Source organism: Culex pipiens, chromosome 3 (assembly GCF_016801865.2).
Source record: "Culex pipiens pallens isolate TS chromosome 3, TS_CPP_V2, whole genome shotgun sequence".
NCBI lineage: Eukaryota > Metazoa > Arthropoda > Insecta > Diptera > Culicidae > Culex > Culex pipiens.
In genome coordinates, this window is record NC_068939.1 from 61620402 (window position 1) to 61637565 (window position 17164).

Sequence of the window (17164 nt, forward strand, 5' to 3'; positions counted from 1 at the left end):
TTCGTCAAATCAAAATGATTTTTGTTTATTTTTCGTGGAGCTTTTTAATTAATCAAAAAAACTTTTTTAAATTAATCAATAAGTTTATTATTCAATAGTTAAATCTCAACTTCATTTAATGATTAACGATAAACTCATCTTTAATTTCCCTTATACAGGGGTGACCAAAGAATGGCCCGCGGGCCAAATGTGGCCCGCGAGGTGATTTTTTGTGGCCCGCGGACCTTTTTTAAAGATCATGTAAAATGGCCCTTTGACAAATTTGTAAAATGATTTTCAAAAATTAAGGCTTTGATTATTTTTTTACGAATCTTTTTAGTTTTTGTTAATATAAATTATTGATGTATCCATTGTTGATCCTGATTACTCGGAATAAATATTATGTTTTAAAGTTTATCTTATTGGAACAAACAAAAGTTAAAAAATTGCAAATTTCTTCTAAATTTTCATCTAGCATTTTTAGAAAGGAGTTATAGAATATTCAGTAGAGTAGAAAATTGTAAAAGATAGCAAAAATATAGGTATTCCATATTATTTTAAAAGTCATACCATGCCATTTTTCTATTGATTGGGCCCAAAATAATTTGGTACTCACGAAATTTGGGCTATGAAATCTGAAACATGGAAGACCAAAATTTATTGAAATTTTATTTTAATTTGAGGAACTATTGTTGAAAAATCATTTGCATCGATTTATCATAATAGTTGCAATTTATTCAAGAATACAACTAAGCCATTTTCCAAAATTTGAGTCACTTTAAAACAAAATACTAAAAATTTAGGCATCAAATTTTCAACCACCCCTCAACTCAACGTGGTATATAAACTTCTTACTAAAATATTGTATAACCAGATTTTTATGTTTGATGAGGCATACAAATTTCAATCAAAATCCTATGAATATGTTTTTTTTTTAATTTGTTGGTGTTGTTGATTTTAATAATATAAATTAACTAAACAAAAAATGGAAAAATTGCATTTTTGTTCTCTAATATTAGATGACGTTAAATGACGTCCAAAACTACGTAAATAAACAAACATTTTTCAACATTTGGCCCGCAAGCTCATGTGAGCTACAAATTTGGCCCGCCATTCAAAAACTTTGAACACTCCTGCACTAATAGAACACTAATAGACTTTTATAGATTTCCAACATCGATTTTAATAAAAATAAAACTTTTCAAATTTTTACTTTTTTCTATACACGCAATGAACTGAGCGTCGATATGAAATCATTTTTTTTAATTGACGGAAAAATGATGCATTCCATTGTTTCAATTCATTAAAGCTCAAATTTATAATAATAAATTCAGGTTGCATTTCCTAGTGGGTTTTTTTTTTCTTTTTCAAAACAGCAACAACTTGTCTGTACTCTGGCTCAACATGATCAATTTTCCAAAACAAATGCGATTGGTTGAGCAGACACTTAGCGCGTTGCACTATTTTTCATATATGAAAAACCCGTTCTTTTTCACATTTTGATAGATTTTTTCATTGGTTTATTTTAAACAGTTGCATTTAAATTGAGATAATTCTTGAAAAATATGATGCTTCTGTTCCTGTCAGAAAATGCAATGTGCTCAAAATTGATCTAAAACGCGATTTTCTAACAAAAACCCGAGCAACAATCTGTTTTAGACCAGTTTTGAGCTAAGAGTAAGAGATGTCAATCGGCTAACCGCAGCGGAACAAGATTTTGAACCAGTGACGTCAGATTACATTGCAAGAAAGATCAAACGAAATGTACACTGAACCTTTTGACAGGAGTAAGATAGCGCTAAATTTTATTTCTAGAGATTTTTTTTAATTTTACATACTTGGTTGGATTTGAAAGCTAAGTTCAAAATAAAACTTGTAAAATTGTAAATACAAAAAATAGAATTTAACCTTCAGGAAGTCTCGTGTTTTCGCCTTTCTTACAAGTGCCCTTACAAAGTGTGTATAAAGTACACGTATGCGTCTGCCGTTGGGTTAAAAAGTGTGAACGCAACCAAACCCATCCACAGTTTAGGAGGCGTTTTGAAGCCCAAACTTTGTTCTGGTTATCATCTTCAAACTAAAAAAAGAAGCAAAATATAAGCAAACAATTAAAATTAAAATAGTTTAAGGCCAAACAATGCTGTACATATTTGCTCAAATGAATTTGTGATATTTAAAAAAATATAAAAATAATTTAAAAATAAATTAAATTTACTCAAATTAAATAAATTATTGCACCATTTTTTTGCGACAGAAACGAAACATTTTGAATTCATTGCACCCTCTTAGTAGTAGTAAGGGTATCCATAACCACCGAATCCGTAGCTGGGATATCCGTATCCGTATCCATAGCTGTAAGGATAGTATCCACCATATCCGTACGATGGGCTAACGTAGATGTGCTTGTGGAATCCAAATCCGAACGTTTCCGCCTTCTCCATGTCGTCAGCCGATTCAGCAGCTTCCCCGGTAGATTGTACTTCTTTGGGTTCCGTTGGCATCTCAGCTGCCCGGGCATGCCGAATCAACATCGGAAGTGGCGCTGGAACCGAAGGCATTGGGATGGCATTGGCAGCAATGGCCGAAACCAGGACAAATAGGCACAGAATCTGTAGAAAAATTTAAAAAAGTTTGAATAATAATTGTGTAAGAACCAACATTTTTAATTGCTATAAAAAATGGGTCACACCACAATATTCCTATAATTGGTCGCAGTGGTACTAAGGCTCTACACAAAAAAAAAAAAAAAAAAAAAAAACATTTTTAATACACTTACTTTGAACATGTTTGATGTGTGATGTTGAATTTAATTCTTAAAATCTTGAAATATTATTTGGTTTGCTTGGTTTAGCTGATCGACAAAAACTGATGAAGCGTCGACTGAACGGACTTTCTTTTATATGACATGAATTTCTCCAGCTCGAACGTCTGCGGGAAATCCCAACCCATTTAACACCCAATATTTGCGTCAGCAAACATCCAGATTGTTGCATCTTTTTCTCATCGGGAATAAATATTCAAAACCAGTAATCTCTGGATGAATGATTCAACTCGTTTGGAGTATTACGGGGGTGTTTGCGTAGATTTGATAATCTCTTTGGTTTTCATGTTACTGTTCTTTTATTGTAAGTTTTAAAAACATATTTTCGCAAAATTGTTAGGCGCCTTAAAAACCGGACACATTCTCTAATTAATAATTCAAAAAGTGACGATTAACAACACTTGATAGAAGACTGTTTATTACATTTTTTCATGACAAGCCGAGACAATAAATTTGAGCATTAACCCTCTACAATCAAACACCGCCTTTAGGTGGGCTACGATTTGAAAAATCGCCAAAAAATCTATTTTAAACCAATGTTTGATCTTTCAAAAGCATTGGAAAGAAGAACTCTTAAAATTTTAGAAAATTTATGGGTTGGAAGTTTTACTTGTTTTATGTGACTTTGCCAATGTTTTTAAAAATGTAATTTTTTAGGGGTCAACTTTGGCTGTGTTTTTTACTAACATTTCCTATATTTTAAGTAAAAAGAAGTATGCAGTGATTTTTCTAGTGTCCCAGACTATGCCTCTACGCATTTTTTACGACTTAAATGATACTGATGCCATTCTATAGCAGAAAATATGAAAAACAAGCCAAAAATCGAAAAAGTGACTGTAAAAACATGAAAAAATAAGATAGGCAAAATGTAATGATAGGAGGTGGTAGAATAGGCCAAATACTATCAAAAACAAACATAAACTAAACAAGATAAATGCAAATTAAAGTACTAAAAATGAAACAAGAAAAACATAAAACAAGAGAAGTAAAGTTTTACGAAGAACAAAAGTTGCTCAAAATGACCTCCTGTCACGGCGAAAATAACAAAAAATCGAAAAAAAAAATTGGGCAGTAGAGGGTTAAATGAGTAATTCTCCGTCAACTCACACAGCAGTTTCCCGACCCCTCTTCGATTTGCGTGAAACTTTGTGCTAAGGGGTAACCTTTATTTCAAAATTTCGAGTTTTTTCTTACCTTGCAGGGTTTTTTTTTTTTTGAGTGTACCATTGTTCTACAAAGTTGTAAGGCAATTGCAAAAATACGAGTATAAACGTTTGCTAGTAAGTATTACGAGTTATCGCGATTTCACCAAAAATAAAGTTTTGAAAAATTGTGCGACTTAGGTCATGGACGTTCAAGGTCACCCGCGACAAACACGAACAACGAAACAAGAAAAAAGTACCTTAAACCAGGCAAATCCCATATGTTTAGAGACCAAAATTGTGTAATTATCTGCTCTACAACTTTGTAGAACATTGTTATACTCTAAAAACAAATCCTGCATAGTTAGAAAAAAGTGAAAAATATTGCTCTAAATAAAATAAAAACCCCATTTGGAGTATTGCTAAAAAAGCAGAATTTTTGAAACTTTTTTTCCATGAAGAAAACGTTTTTTAGAATTCGTGAGTACGCCATCAAAGCGGGCGTCCAATTTTTCATTTAAGTCCTTTTGACATCAAATTTCCAAACCATCATCATTTTAGGCTGCAAATTATTGAAAATCATTTCTTTTTTCGAATGTTCTAAAACGGACGGGATCGTACCGCCCCTCCGTCACGAGATATCAAAAAATGGTCCTCAAATTCGTGATCAGGGAAAAAAAATACATCTTAGGGCAAAGTTTCACGCTAATTCAAGAGGAGTCGGGACAACTTTTTCCGATGTCGTGTGAGTTGGCGGAGAATTACTCAAATAAGTTTGAAATTACTTTGTAGTTCAGAAAATGTAAAACAGTATCCAATTGTTTTTTTTTTTTAATTGTTACAAAAACAGCTAAAGCATTTAAGCGAAGCATTTAGAAGCATGAAAAGGGTCAATGTTTGAACAAGTAATTAGCACATCAATATTCGAACTGACCAGATTAATTCCAGAAGCCGCTTTTTTTATTTAGGCAGTAAACAAATATGACTCAGTGTGAGGCAATTCACATGTCTACTCCAGAGGGTGCGTGCGACGACCGGGGCTCGAAGTGACGCAAATTTTGGGGCGCGATAATCAAAATGGATTTTCCAAAATTGTTGCGAAAAATGTGGCCTTCATATATAAGGAAAGCCGTTCGATTGGATATTCATCAGTTCAAGCTAAGTTGTAGATCGAAGCAGAAGCAATTCCAGCTCTTCAAAATTTAACCTTGAAATCAACATTCTACTCAAAATGTTCAAAGTGAGTTCTTTACTATTTGTCAACCTTAATTTTTAAACTTATAAAAAATATTTTCCAATTCAGATTGTGATCCTGCTCGCTGTGGTTTCGGCCATTGCTGCCATCCCAATGCCTTCGGTTCCAGCGCCACTTCCGGTGTTGATGCGACAAGTCCGGGCAGCTGAGATGCCAACGGAACCCAAAGAAGTACAATCTGCGGGGGGAGCTGCTGAATCTGCTGACGACATGGAGAAGGCGGAAACGTTCGGATTTGGATTCCACAAGCACATCTACGTGAGCCCATCGTACGGATATGGTGGATACTATCCTTACAGCTATGGATACGGATATCCCAGCTACGGATACGGTGGTTATGGATACCCCTACTACTACTAGAAGGGTGCAATGAATTCAAAATACTTCGTCTCTGTCGCAAAAAAATGGTGCAATAATTTATTTAATTTGAGTAAATTTAATTTATTTTAAAATTATTTTTATTTATTTTAAAATATCACAAATTGAAAGAAAAACTAACCTTCCAAAGTTCAATTTTTACTTGAGACCACCAGATTCTGAATTCAGATTTTCTTTTACAATGAAAGTATCAATTGGGCCTAATTAATTTACAAAAAAAAAACAGGTAATATTTTGTATAAAGTTTGTTCTCGATTTTTAAAAGCTCTGTACAAATAAAACACAATCGTTTTAAATTTGGCCAAATTATCTCAGTAAAAAAATTGAAGTTGTATTTAATTAGTCTAAGAAGTACTATTGTGTGTGTGTTATCTGTTCTGTGTTATTGAGTGACTATTAGGGTGACAAGAAAAAATGAAAATTTTCGAAAATCCCTGGCTCGATTCTTTAGGTAAAAATTATTGACTGTGCCAATTTTGAGCCTAATCGGTTTAGGTTTAAGGATCGCTATTGATCGTTGAAGTTTGTATGGGAAAATTAAAAAAAATGGTGAAAAGCAAAAAGTTTTAAATTGCACCTAAAGGTAGCGTTAAATGTTTCGGATCATTGTAAAGTATGAGATTCTTAAGTAAAATTTTATGAAAAACAACTTTATCCAAGACTGCAAAACGATCCGAGTTAACCCTGACGAGTTATTAGCAATTTAAAAAAGAACAATATATCACTGACATTTTGACTGACATGCTTTTGAAATATTGTTTTTGAGTTTCCAGAAAAAAAAATAAAATTTGTATTTTTTATTAACTTATCTAAAATCCAACTAATCATAGCCAAATTTCATATTTTTGCAAAGATAAGAAAAATAATTGAAACAGCGATGGTTCCTCACAAATTGGCAATCCGAAATCATCTGGAATGCTCGTTCATGCACAACAAATAAATATATAAATAAAAAGCAAATTAACACATTGAGTTCCTAAACGGTCACGCAGGTGTACACGCAAACCTGGCGCTTATCAGACCGATCTCTGATAATCGTCTATCAGAGATTCTCTGATAAACTTTTTGGATTGAGTTCATCCAAGTAAACAACTTTAACGCACACATGAGCACAACATTGTATCGTACACGAGAATTCACTCCTAATTCATTCAAAGATCGTTGCGCCCCAAGAGAGGAGAAAATCGTGACGTCAGAAATGAACTCAAATCATTAAAAGTTCATTTTGTGAGTGACTTTAACATTTTGGCCTAGTTTGACAGCTACCTCGTTCCCAGGTTTTCTGTGGGAGAGAAAAGGAGGCGAATACTTTATGAAAATCATACCTGTCAAAATTCCTAGCCTCAAAATTTTGTCGCGAGTTGCTTTTCTCCTCTAGTGGCGGTTATCGGCATAAGCCGTCATCTCAGACGGGGAGCATTCAGCGATTATGTGAAATGGGGCATACAAAAATTACGTTACCCAATTAATTATTAATTATTAATTAATTATAGAGGGAAATCAAATGAGGAAAGCAAAACAAACTAAAAGTCTGTCTGGACACGTGGACCAATTCGCACAAATCCCGTCCACACTCCAGAAGAGGGTGGGTGTTTTTATTTTTGGCAAATTTTGAGGACGCTAATTAAAGTGGATCTTTCTAGACTAACGCGCAAAATTCGACCTTCATATTAGAGGCTTCATACGAACTGTATTTAATTAAATTTTATTTCATTTCATTTCACAACATTAGAACCTCGTGATTCTAAAAAAAGGCATGGCATAAATATAAAATAAATATTTTAAAAATGTAAAAAAACTCAAACTGGAAACAAAAAGTTAATTTCTGAAAATAATGATTTAGCCACCTTTATGGTGGAAGACAAAATCTGGACTGTTAATTACTCAAAACCATATTAAAAACGTAAAAAACTTTATTTGAAAAATCAGAAAAATAAAAAATTAAATTAAAATTAATCTATTACAACAAACTATACTAAAACTTAGTAAAAGAATATGTCCGGTTCATCAGCAGATGCTCTATCGCTGTTTTGCCCTCTGTTCGATGCCAAAGCTGGATCGGAAACATAAGGGAACAACCCCGGAAATCGCGGAACCGATGGTTGACCGGTCGTCAGCGGCAACGGAGATGGTGTTGGAACGGCGGCGATCGCCGAAATTGCAACGAGAAGAACCAAAATCTGAATAGATAAAAGGGTTGATTAAAGCGGACCTTCGATTTAAAGCTTGGACTTACCTTGAACATTTTTGATTGTTTTTTTGTCTTCTTTGAACTGCACCACGATTTACTCAACTTTGATCTGCAGCTATTTTGAGACTGATGAAATTCAAGTCAAACGGAGTCTCTTTTATATGAAGGCCGAATTTTGCGTGTTAGTCTAGAAAGAGCCACTTTAATTAGCGTCCTCAAAATTTGCAACAACCACCCCCTTCTGGAGTGTGGACGGGACATGTGCAAATTGTTCCACGCGTCCAAACTCTGTCATCATTTGTTTTTCTCGCCACACCTGCGTACCCGTTTGCGTTCGCACTGGATTTATTCTGGACTGCGCTATTCGAAATGTGTTAATTAGCTTTTTTGTTTATATATTTAATATTTTGCATGACTGAGCATTCCAGATCAATTTAGATATCTCAACGTTGTGAAAGAAGCGGTTTTTTTTTTAATTTTATTTTCAAACCTTTGCTATGCTTTTAGTATTACACATTTTTTTCACCTTTCCAGAATTACGAAGTTCTGTTTCACAAGATCAAAATTGTTGACGATTTCAGAGGTGAAGTTTTGTTGTAGAAGGTTAAGATATTTTGTGTGACTCAATTCCATTATTTTATTGTTTTACGAATTTTACGAGTAAAAGAAACATATTGTTTGAATATAAGAACGAATTCTTAAATTCTTATTCTATGAACTTCGACTATAAAGCTCCAAATGAGAGTTAATGAATTTGTTATTAATTGCATTCATAGATTTTTTAAAAATAAATCTTATGTGACAAACCATTTCGATTTTTGCAGTTTTTAATTTCCATTTTTTAATTATTATTTTTTTGTAATACAATCCAGAATCAATAATGCAAAACCTCGTTTATCAGGAGTTCCTTAAATAATCAAATCATAGGCATTTTTTTTTTCTAAAATTAGAGTCCAGCATTTTTGGGGTCATATTTGAGCTCAACGACCCAAAACTAGACAACAACAAAAACATAAACATCGATCGATTAGGTATCCGAAGATTCGATTATCCCAAGTACAGTTTTTCCGATGATTCGGATAATCGAGTCTGTACTGTACTTAGATGCATACAATTTCGCATCGCACCGAACTGTGCTAAGTTCATGTAAAAAGTGCAGTGATTTCTAACCTCCAAATCTAGTAGGCGCCAAACCTAATTCTGCTTGTTTAAAAATCAAAAGTAGGTAATGAGGCTTGAAATTAGAAATTAAGTTTCTGTTTCAAACTAAGATATTTTTGGCAGGGTTTTTTTTAGACAAGCCATACAATTTGCAACCCAACCCCGCCTCTAGACGGGCATCGATCTAAAGATTCAGCAAACATCATTTTTTCAACCAATTTGGGATCTTTATAAAGCATTGGAAAAAAGAACTCTTAAAATTTAACAAAATTCTTGGCTGGAAGTGCGACTTGTTTTATGTGACTGTTCCAATGTTTTAAAAAAAATCACTTTATTATGTGAAAATAAGTATGCAGTATTTTTTTGTAGTGTGCCAGACTATGCCTCAAAGATTTTTTTACAATTTAAATGATAATGGTATCGTAAATGATAATTGTATGGTTCGTTCGGTATCGTTCTATAGTAGAAAACGTGAAAAACTATTTGAAAATTTTAAAAGTGACTGTAAAAACACGAAAAACTAGAAAGGCAAAAGGTAATAATAGAAGGTGGTAGAGTAAGCTAAATACTATCAGAAACAAACATAAACTAAACAAGATACATAAATGCAAATTAAAATACTAAAAATGAAACAAGAAAAATATAAACAAGAGAACTATAGTTTTTCCAAGGACAAAAGCTGCTCAAAGTGACATCCTAAACAAAGGATAAATCTAGAGTTTTTTTTAATAGGTCCTATAAACATATGAAAGACAATAGTTTATTGGTCCTTTTCAAATAAAAAACTCTGGAAATTCAAATTTTCGAAAAAAAAATTCAGACGGTAGAGGGTTAAGGCCAAGATTTTTATTTTTTCAGTGTTTAAGGTCATTTTGAGCAACTTTTGTTCTATGAAAAACTTTACTTCTCTTGTTTTATGTTTTTCTTGTTTCATTTTTAGTAGAGGTGGGCAAAAAAGAGCGAGCCGCTCAAAGAGCCGGTTCACAAACAAGAGCGAACGTACCATGACTCACAAAAAAAGAGCCGCGGTTCTTATTGAAACTCAGGTCTTTTGAATGAACCGTTACAAGATGGAATGATTTTTGAACCTTTGTCTATTATAAAGTTTATAAATATCATTAATTGAATTCACTACAAATTGTAGCATGAAATTTGTTTTTGAGGATTGAAGATAAATTTCAATTTTTCAATGCTTATAAATTATGTCAAATTTTCAGAACTGAACCTAAACTACTTTAGAAGTGTATGATTTTCTAAACAAAATAAAAATCTTTTCATTGCACAACTGATCGGAAGACACATAAAAGAATCATTGGAGTACACTTTTGAGGATTTCAAAATAACTATATCGTAACTCGTCTTGCCCGATTTGGCATTATTAGACTTTTTGATTAAATAAAAATGTTCGCAGAACATTTTCTCATCATAAAATTTGTTTAATTATAGCAGAAATAAACGCAATTTTGTAGAATAAATAGCAATTTTCATCAAAACTTCAGTTATCAGTTTGGGTGCTTTCCCCATCCTATGATTCGAACTTTAGACCTATGGTTTTGAAGCGAATCTTCTCGTTTTTAGTTTTATTTTTAAATAATGTGGTCTAACAAAAAACATCAAAAATCACACCATTCTTTAGTCTTTTTAACAAAATTTATGAAAAAGAACGAAAGAGCCTTTCAAAAGAGCGGCTCATTTTAAAGAGCGAGCGAAAATGAGCGGCTCCTAAAAAAGAGCGATTTTGCCTACCTCTAATTTTTAGTATTTTGATTTACATTTATCATGTTTAGTTTATGTTTGTTTTTGAAAGTATTTGCTGTATTAGCTGTAGCCAAAGTTGGCCCCAGAAAAAAATACATTTTTGAAAATATCGGCAAAGTCACTCAAACAAGTCACACTTCCAACCTTACAATTTTTTTTAAATTTTAAGAGTTCATCTTTCCAATGCATTTTAAAGGTAACAATTTGGTTGAAAATTGATTTTTTAGATCGAAGCCCGCTTAGAGGCGGGGTTGGGTTGTAGAGGAATGCAAAAGTTTATAGAGGGTACATATTTCTCAGTTTAGATTTTGCTGGCTTAGTGCTCTTTTATACCCATTTAATCATTTTCAGATGTATCAACAATGGTAAGTTGCTTGCTCACTTTTATTTGAGCTGTTTATTACTTTGGAACAGTCAAAAACACTTTATGAAAGCTGTAATTCATGATCAAAGTCCTGATAGGCCGATAATAGAAATAAGCTGCAAAAGGGTATAGTTCCCCTATGTGCAACAAAATTAAAGGGAAACATTGTAAATGGGCCAATCAGGATTTGTAAACAAACAGTCCAGCAAATGAAATTATGTTTACAAACCACATTGGTCCATTTGCATGTTTTGTTTGATTTGATATAAAATAAGATCTTTTTGCCTTCCTCACTGAAGAAAGGCTATAAAATCCTCGATAAAATCACTCGAAGTTTGAACTTCTTAAAAACACCTTCACATATGCATATCGCGGACCTGGCTGAGCAGATTTTGTCTGGGTTTGTCGTGTTAGGTTTGTTTTGGGGTCCCAAACAGGGTTACCAGGTCTGAACAGAAAAAAATCTGGCAAAAAATCTGGAAAAAATCTGGCAAGCCACTTTTCTCAAAGTAATAAGCAATTTTGTGTTCAAAAACAGTGTATTTTCACTCTTTATACATTATAGATTCACAAAATAAACAAAATACATCAACAAAACAATGTGTGGAAGAAATAGAAAATTATTTTTTTCAAATTGGCACTCAAAAAATCTGGCAATGCCAGATTTATCTGGCAACCTGGCACCCCTGGTCCCAAAGGTCCATATAGAAAATTATAATGTTCAATGAAGTCCTTCAAAAGTTATTCTAAAACACAATTTTGACGAATACAAAAAAGGTTGAAAATTGCAAGAGATCCGGATGATGACGTAGGCCGAATTATTCACCGCAGAGTTATTGAGATGATTCTTCAAATTTCCAATAGGTGCTACTCAAGCAAACAAGAAATATGATTAATCTCGAGGGAATAAAAAAAAATACGGCTGATTTGTCATTACAAATAGAAACAACATATTTTGCTTTTATTATTTCACTTTATTCGTTCAATCTCTTACCTCAACTATCACATCTTATTATTCTTGATCATTTCAACTATGGTCTACCGAGTATCATAATCGCCGGCCCTTCTTAAATATACAACGACCCATCTGCCGGTCCCAGATAGTGCAACGAGATCAGCAGCACGTCGATCAGCGTCCAAACACCTAACCCCCCAAAGCTGAACAACTTCCCGATGCCCTCCTGCCAGTGCCCGAGAAAGAACCGATCAACCCCAAACCCACCGAGCGTGATGCTCAGAATCAGCGTCGTTGACCAACGATAGCCCTGCGTCCAGTTGCAGGGCACTTTCCGCATGAACGTCCTATTGCCGAAGCACAGAATCTCCCCGTTGACGGTGCAGTTGGTTTTGAACTGCGAATCAACCGAGTTGCAGCCGCCCTTCTGCTCGCAAATCTGCTCCCAGCGCTCGGTTTGGTAGCAGTACCGGCAGAGCGTGCGCCGCTTGATCTCAACGCTTCCCTGCGAGTTGACGGCGTTCGGCGAGGACGAGGACGACGGTGACGGCAGTGGCTCGTTCCGGCACAGGACCGACGGCTTCGGACTGCAGCTTACGGTCACTTCCGAGCCGTAAACGCACTGCGGCGGAATTGTGGGACACGCGAGGCACGAGTTGGGCAGGTCCGAGCAGAGCGTGTCGTTCGGGCAGTGGCTCGTGTCGGAGGGGATTTTGTTCTGGAAAATTAAGTTTGAAGTTGCAAGATGTTTTCTATAAATAACAAATTGTACTTACACTAGTGTTGATCAAAACTGCAGATCGATCGTTGTCACTGTTGCTCTTTTCTTGCTTTGTAGGCTGGAAAATGATCAATAATATCGATTAGTTGACTTGATTTATTTCTATCTAAATTTAAAACTTACAATAACTTCTGGACTGTTTGAGTGAACAGCTTAAAAAAACACACATTGATGAGAACATAAATTAAAATCTTAAAAATATGATCAATCTTACATGTTTGCGTAATCCGAACGTGGGACATTATGACGGCCACGATGAGGAAAATAACTGACTTCAAATTCAACCGCACACAGTCTCTGCCGAACATTTTTACTAATAAAAAGTTATTTTTTCTTTCTAAAACTCAGTACCACGAAAAAAAATCATCCAACAGTCCAGAAAACTATTGTGTTTTGACAGTTTCGATTGTTTTTGTTTTGATTTTGAAGGGAGACACAAAATCGTAACGCAACTACACGCTGAAAATGAAAATGAAAAAAGTGCGATCGAGGATACTCAAAATTGAGTGCGTGAAGCTATGTTCGGTTTTGAATATGAATTAGTTAAAGAAGAAGGAATAAAAAGGAATCGTTATATTTGAACTGAGTACCGAGCTCGAAAAGAACGCGGACAAAAAAAGTTGCCCATTCTTTTCATGCCATGAAAAAAAATTAGAGAAAATATGAAAAACACGCAAAAAATTTAAAAGTGACTGCATTAAATCATGAAAAAACTAGAAAAGCAATAGTTGAATAAATTAAATACTATCAGATATAAGCATAAACTTAAAAAGATAAACGCACATTAAAAAAACTTAAAATTCAACAACAAGAACATAAAATAAGAAAAAACAGTTTTTGTAGAACAAAAGTTGCTCATAATGAACTCCTGAACACGAGAAAAATAGAAATATTTGAAATAAATTTAGAATAAGCGGGTTGCAGGCCAGGTTGAAGGATTCTAAAATTCAAATACAGTCCATACTCGATTACTCGAAGCACACTCAAAGCCTTCGCTAAAATGTCACTTCGGATAATTGGATCTTCGAACAGTCGAATCACGAAATAATTGTTTTCTTCTTTTATCAAAATGTGGGCCTCTGACTTCAAAAATAATCTGATAGTCTAAGATGAAAGTTGGGATTGGGATACTTTAACATTTTATTTGGTAATGTTAAGGGCAAGAACAGGTCGTGTTTAACTAATTTGAGGTCGCTGCAATTAAATCTTCTATCTATATATATAAAAAATTTCGACGGTTTTGTTCGAACGCGCATCAGTTGATAACGGAAAGTCGGATCGGAGCGGTCTTTGCTGCGTTGGGTTCGTATAAGCCCAAGGAAGGTTCTTACGCTAAAGAGTTACAACTTTGGCCACTCTGGAACCGATTCCGGAAGATCTGCAGATTGTATGGGAAAAGTTGCGTAAAATCAAATTTTGATCACAGGAGGCTGAATAAGCAAACAAGCTAAAAACGTCAAGGAGCGAAAAAATGACAAGACGAAGTTTGTCGGGTAAGGCTTGTTTTACATAAAAAATAAATAACAGTTTTTTAAATACACTCAACCCCAGGTGGTTGGTCACTTTTTCCCTACAAGATTGTTTTTTTTTTTTGTAATTCCGCAATAAAAAAATGAATTTGAGGCTCTGTAAGGTTTCATTTCGGGGCGGCCATTAGGCAGCCATTTTTTGTGTTGAATGTTTCAATTTATTATTTCTAAACACTGAATTCACAACCAGAATAGGAAACTGTTAAAAAAAAGCGTAACTAAAAAAAAAAAAAAAAATGGTGACGCCTACCCCAGTACTTATTCAAACATATAAATCTAGAGCAAAGTCCTACAAGTGGAATAATTAAATATTGAGATTATTTAGAGCTTGAAACTTTGTAATGGTTATCTTGCTTGAAAAATAAGGAAAATATAGTGTTTTTCTGTTAACCCTTTAAGTACCACGTGGAATTTTAATATTCAAAAAATCATATCTTGGCTCAAACACAACCAATTTTCGATATTTTGGGCTTGTTCGCTCAGGATTTTAATACGGAACAAGATGCAATCGGAAAAATCCGGATTACGGTTCCCTGGCCGGAGATATTCCGGATTTCTTAGGGCCAGATTGGGGCTACGCTAGCCTGGTCATTTTTCTGATTACAAAAATCATCAAAAAAAGATGCAAACTAGTGAAATACTATGGAATTTTTCATCTGCAGTCAAACGAAGGCCATTTTATTGATCTAGAACCATGTTGGACACGGGGAACTCGGTCAGTAACCTGGGACAGGTTCCAGGGACCCGTCTGTATTTGGCAGATTTTTCAATCCCAAATAATCTAAAAAATCTGTACATACAGATTTTTTAAATGATTTTTTTTGAAAATTTCAACAATTTAGTGATTGAATTATACTTAAATATAATTAAAAAGCCTAAAACTTCTGTTAAAATTTTTAAAATGGTTTCCATGGCTCCGAATTCGAAATGATCCAGATAAAATACAGATTTATTTTTAAGAAAATACAGATCTGTCATAAATAATCTGGCATCGTTGCTTACGGGTCACTGCCTCACCCATCATGCTAACCTCTTCAAAAACTCACCTGATATTTCGGTCGTAGCCAGTGCCGGCATAGTTCAGCATGATAGGGGCCTCCGAGAAGTTGCAAGACGAGGAAAAATAGCTTCCACTTATGTTCCGCGGTTATAATTTCTGGAGGTCCTTCTCTATAACGGAGTAGCAACTAACGCTTATATATGCTAATGCCTGATGAAAATGATTATAAACTTGAAGTAATCATTTCTGGAAATATATTAAGTTACATTTTCATCAAGTAATTGCAAATAATATTTTTAATTTTTATGCTGAGATTTTCTCACCCAAGTTAAACCAAACCAAATTTGTTAAAAATGCAAAACTTCAAAACTTCACAAAGCATTTTCAGTGAAGCATTCAAAATCAAGTAATCATCATACCCAAATTTGAGTACCTTCAAACTAATCCAACTCTGCATCGTTTCCAGTAACGCCTGCGCTCACTTTCCTACACGCTAACCGGGCGATCTCAATTTTGAGATGAACGTCGCAAACCGGCTAAAAGTGAAACCACTCAACTTTGAGATGCGCAACTTCATCTCAACGTTGAGATGGTGAGTGTGATCTCAATTTTGCGATGGCTTGGGTACCGGAAAAATCGCCGGGAATGCAGAAAATCGGTTCCGGAAGGGTAGTTTCGGTCAAAATAAAGTAAAATAAATGAAACTAAGATAAATTTATAAATTTTCTTTATTTTTACATTAATCTACTGATTTTTTGTTTATTATAAAACTTATATTATTCGCAATACCGACGGATGAGGTCGAAAAAACTTCAGCGCTTTTTCCGTCGTTCCGACGGAGATAATCAGAATGGTCGACGGTGGAATCCTCAAGAGGAATTGAAAGAAGCACTTATTACCCTGACCCAGATCCAGTAGGCCGCCACGGGAAGGTAATCTCACGCTGATCGCAGCAACCTCCCATCAACCGTCGTCATCGCTCAGTCGCAAAGGAACCACTTTAGCAACATCGGAATTTCCTTCTGCATCTGGGGCGCCGGGTCGCAAGGGCTTACGATGCGGAGCTGGAAAAAATATCATGTTCGTCATTTTAACGAATTGTCCATAACTAAATTGTAATAAACTCACTCTGCCCCTTGTGATCTGGAGGACGGCCAGGGCGATTCGTCCAGATTCCGCTGTGTACGAATCTCCGTCAATGTGCGTTTTCCCATGCGTGTACGGAGTATAATGGACGGGTCGGCAAATTGGTCATTGGGCTTCGGGTTCAGCGGAACTTCAATCTGCCACTCGGTGAGCGGTGAAGCCGAAGCCGAATTCCTGTTGAAGTCGGAATAGTTTTGGGAACAAACTTCGCCCATAATTTGCGAGTGAGATGAAGCGGATCGATTTGACCAAGGCTAGCCTACCGGCAAATTGTTGTCCTCGGAATAGGTCTACCGGTCCCCGCAAACTTTTAAACATGGTGTGGACGACCTGGTCACTGCGTTAGGATTTGCGTGAGTCGATCTCTCAACGGGAAATTCTGCGCCGTCAGCGGAGGAGAAGGTGCGGCCACCACCGGAATCGATATGCTGGTTCTAGCGTGCGTCACCATTGAAAATTTGGGTTGTCACCGGTGAACCTCACCGCTACCAGAAGTAGACTGCTTGACGACGGAACGCTCCTTCGGTGGTTTGACCATCGTGTCCGGTTTGTACTTCTTATCAGTTGTGGCCTTAACGAAAACTAACGCCTCCTCTCCGTCTGTGCTGCTGTCTGCTCCCAAACGGGACGCAGTCGCCGTTTCGTTAAAGTCCACGTTGTCCCGAATCTTTCCGCGTCCCACCCTATTTCGATTGCGCTTCTTC

At 35.3% G+C, this 17164-nt stretch overlaps 3 protein-coding genes across 3 annotated transcripts; 1 reads left to right on the forward strand and 2 right to left on the reverse strand.

Annotated features, from left to right (window-relative positions):
* Positions 1 to 2172: 2172 nt before the first annotated feature.
* Positions 2173 to 2895, reverse strand: LOC120414501 (uncharacterized). The gene is made up of 2 exons (XM_039575704.2): positions 2756 to 2895; positions 2173 to 2588 (listed from the first exon to the last, which is right to left on the reverse strand). The coding sequence occupies exons 1-2, from the start codon at positions 2762 to 2764 to the stop codon at positions 2265 to 2267; spliced, it is 333 nt and encodes a 110-aa protein (XP_039431638.1). The 5' UTR covers positions 2765 to 2895; the 3' UTR covers positions 2173 to 2264.
* A 2082-nt stretch (positions 2896 to 4977) lies between these two features.
* On the forward strand, positions 4978 to 5649 carry LOC120414498 (shematrin-like protein 1). The gene is made up of 2 exons (XM_039575697.2): positions 4978 to 5182; positions 5246 to 5649. The coding sequence occupies exons 1-2, from the start codon at positions 5174 to 5176 to the stop codon at positions 5555 to 5557; spliced, it is 321 nt and encodes a 106-aa protein (XP_039431631.1). The 5' UTR covers positions 4978 to 5173; the 3' UTR covers positions 5558 to 5649.
* A 6359-nt stretch (positions 5650 to 12008) lies between these two features.
* Positions 12009 to 13165, reverse strand: LOC120414475 (TM2 domain-containing protein almondex). Its single transcript, XM_039575669.2, has 4 exons — positions 13000 to 13165; positions 12909 to 12937; positions 12781 to 12843; positions 12009 to 12722 (listed from the first exon to the last, which is right to left on the reverse strand). Exons 1-4 carry the CDS (start codon positions 13091 to 13093, stop codon positions 12117 to 12119), a joined length of 792 nt encoding a protein of 263 aa, XP_039431603.1. The 5' UTR covers positions 13094 to 13165; the 3' UTR covers positions 12009 to 12116.
* Positions 13166 to 17164: the final 3999 nt, after the last annotated feature.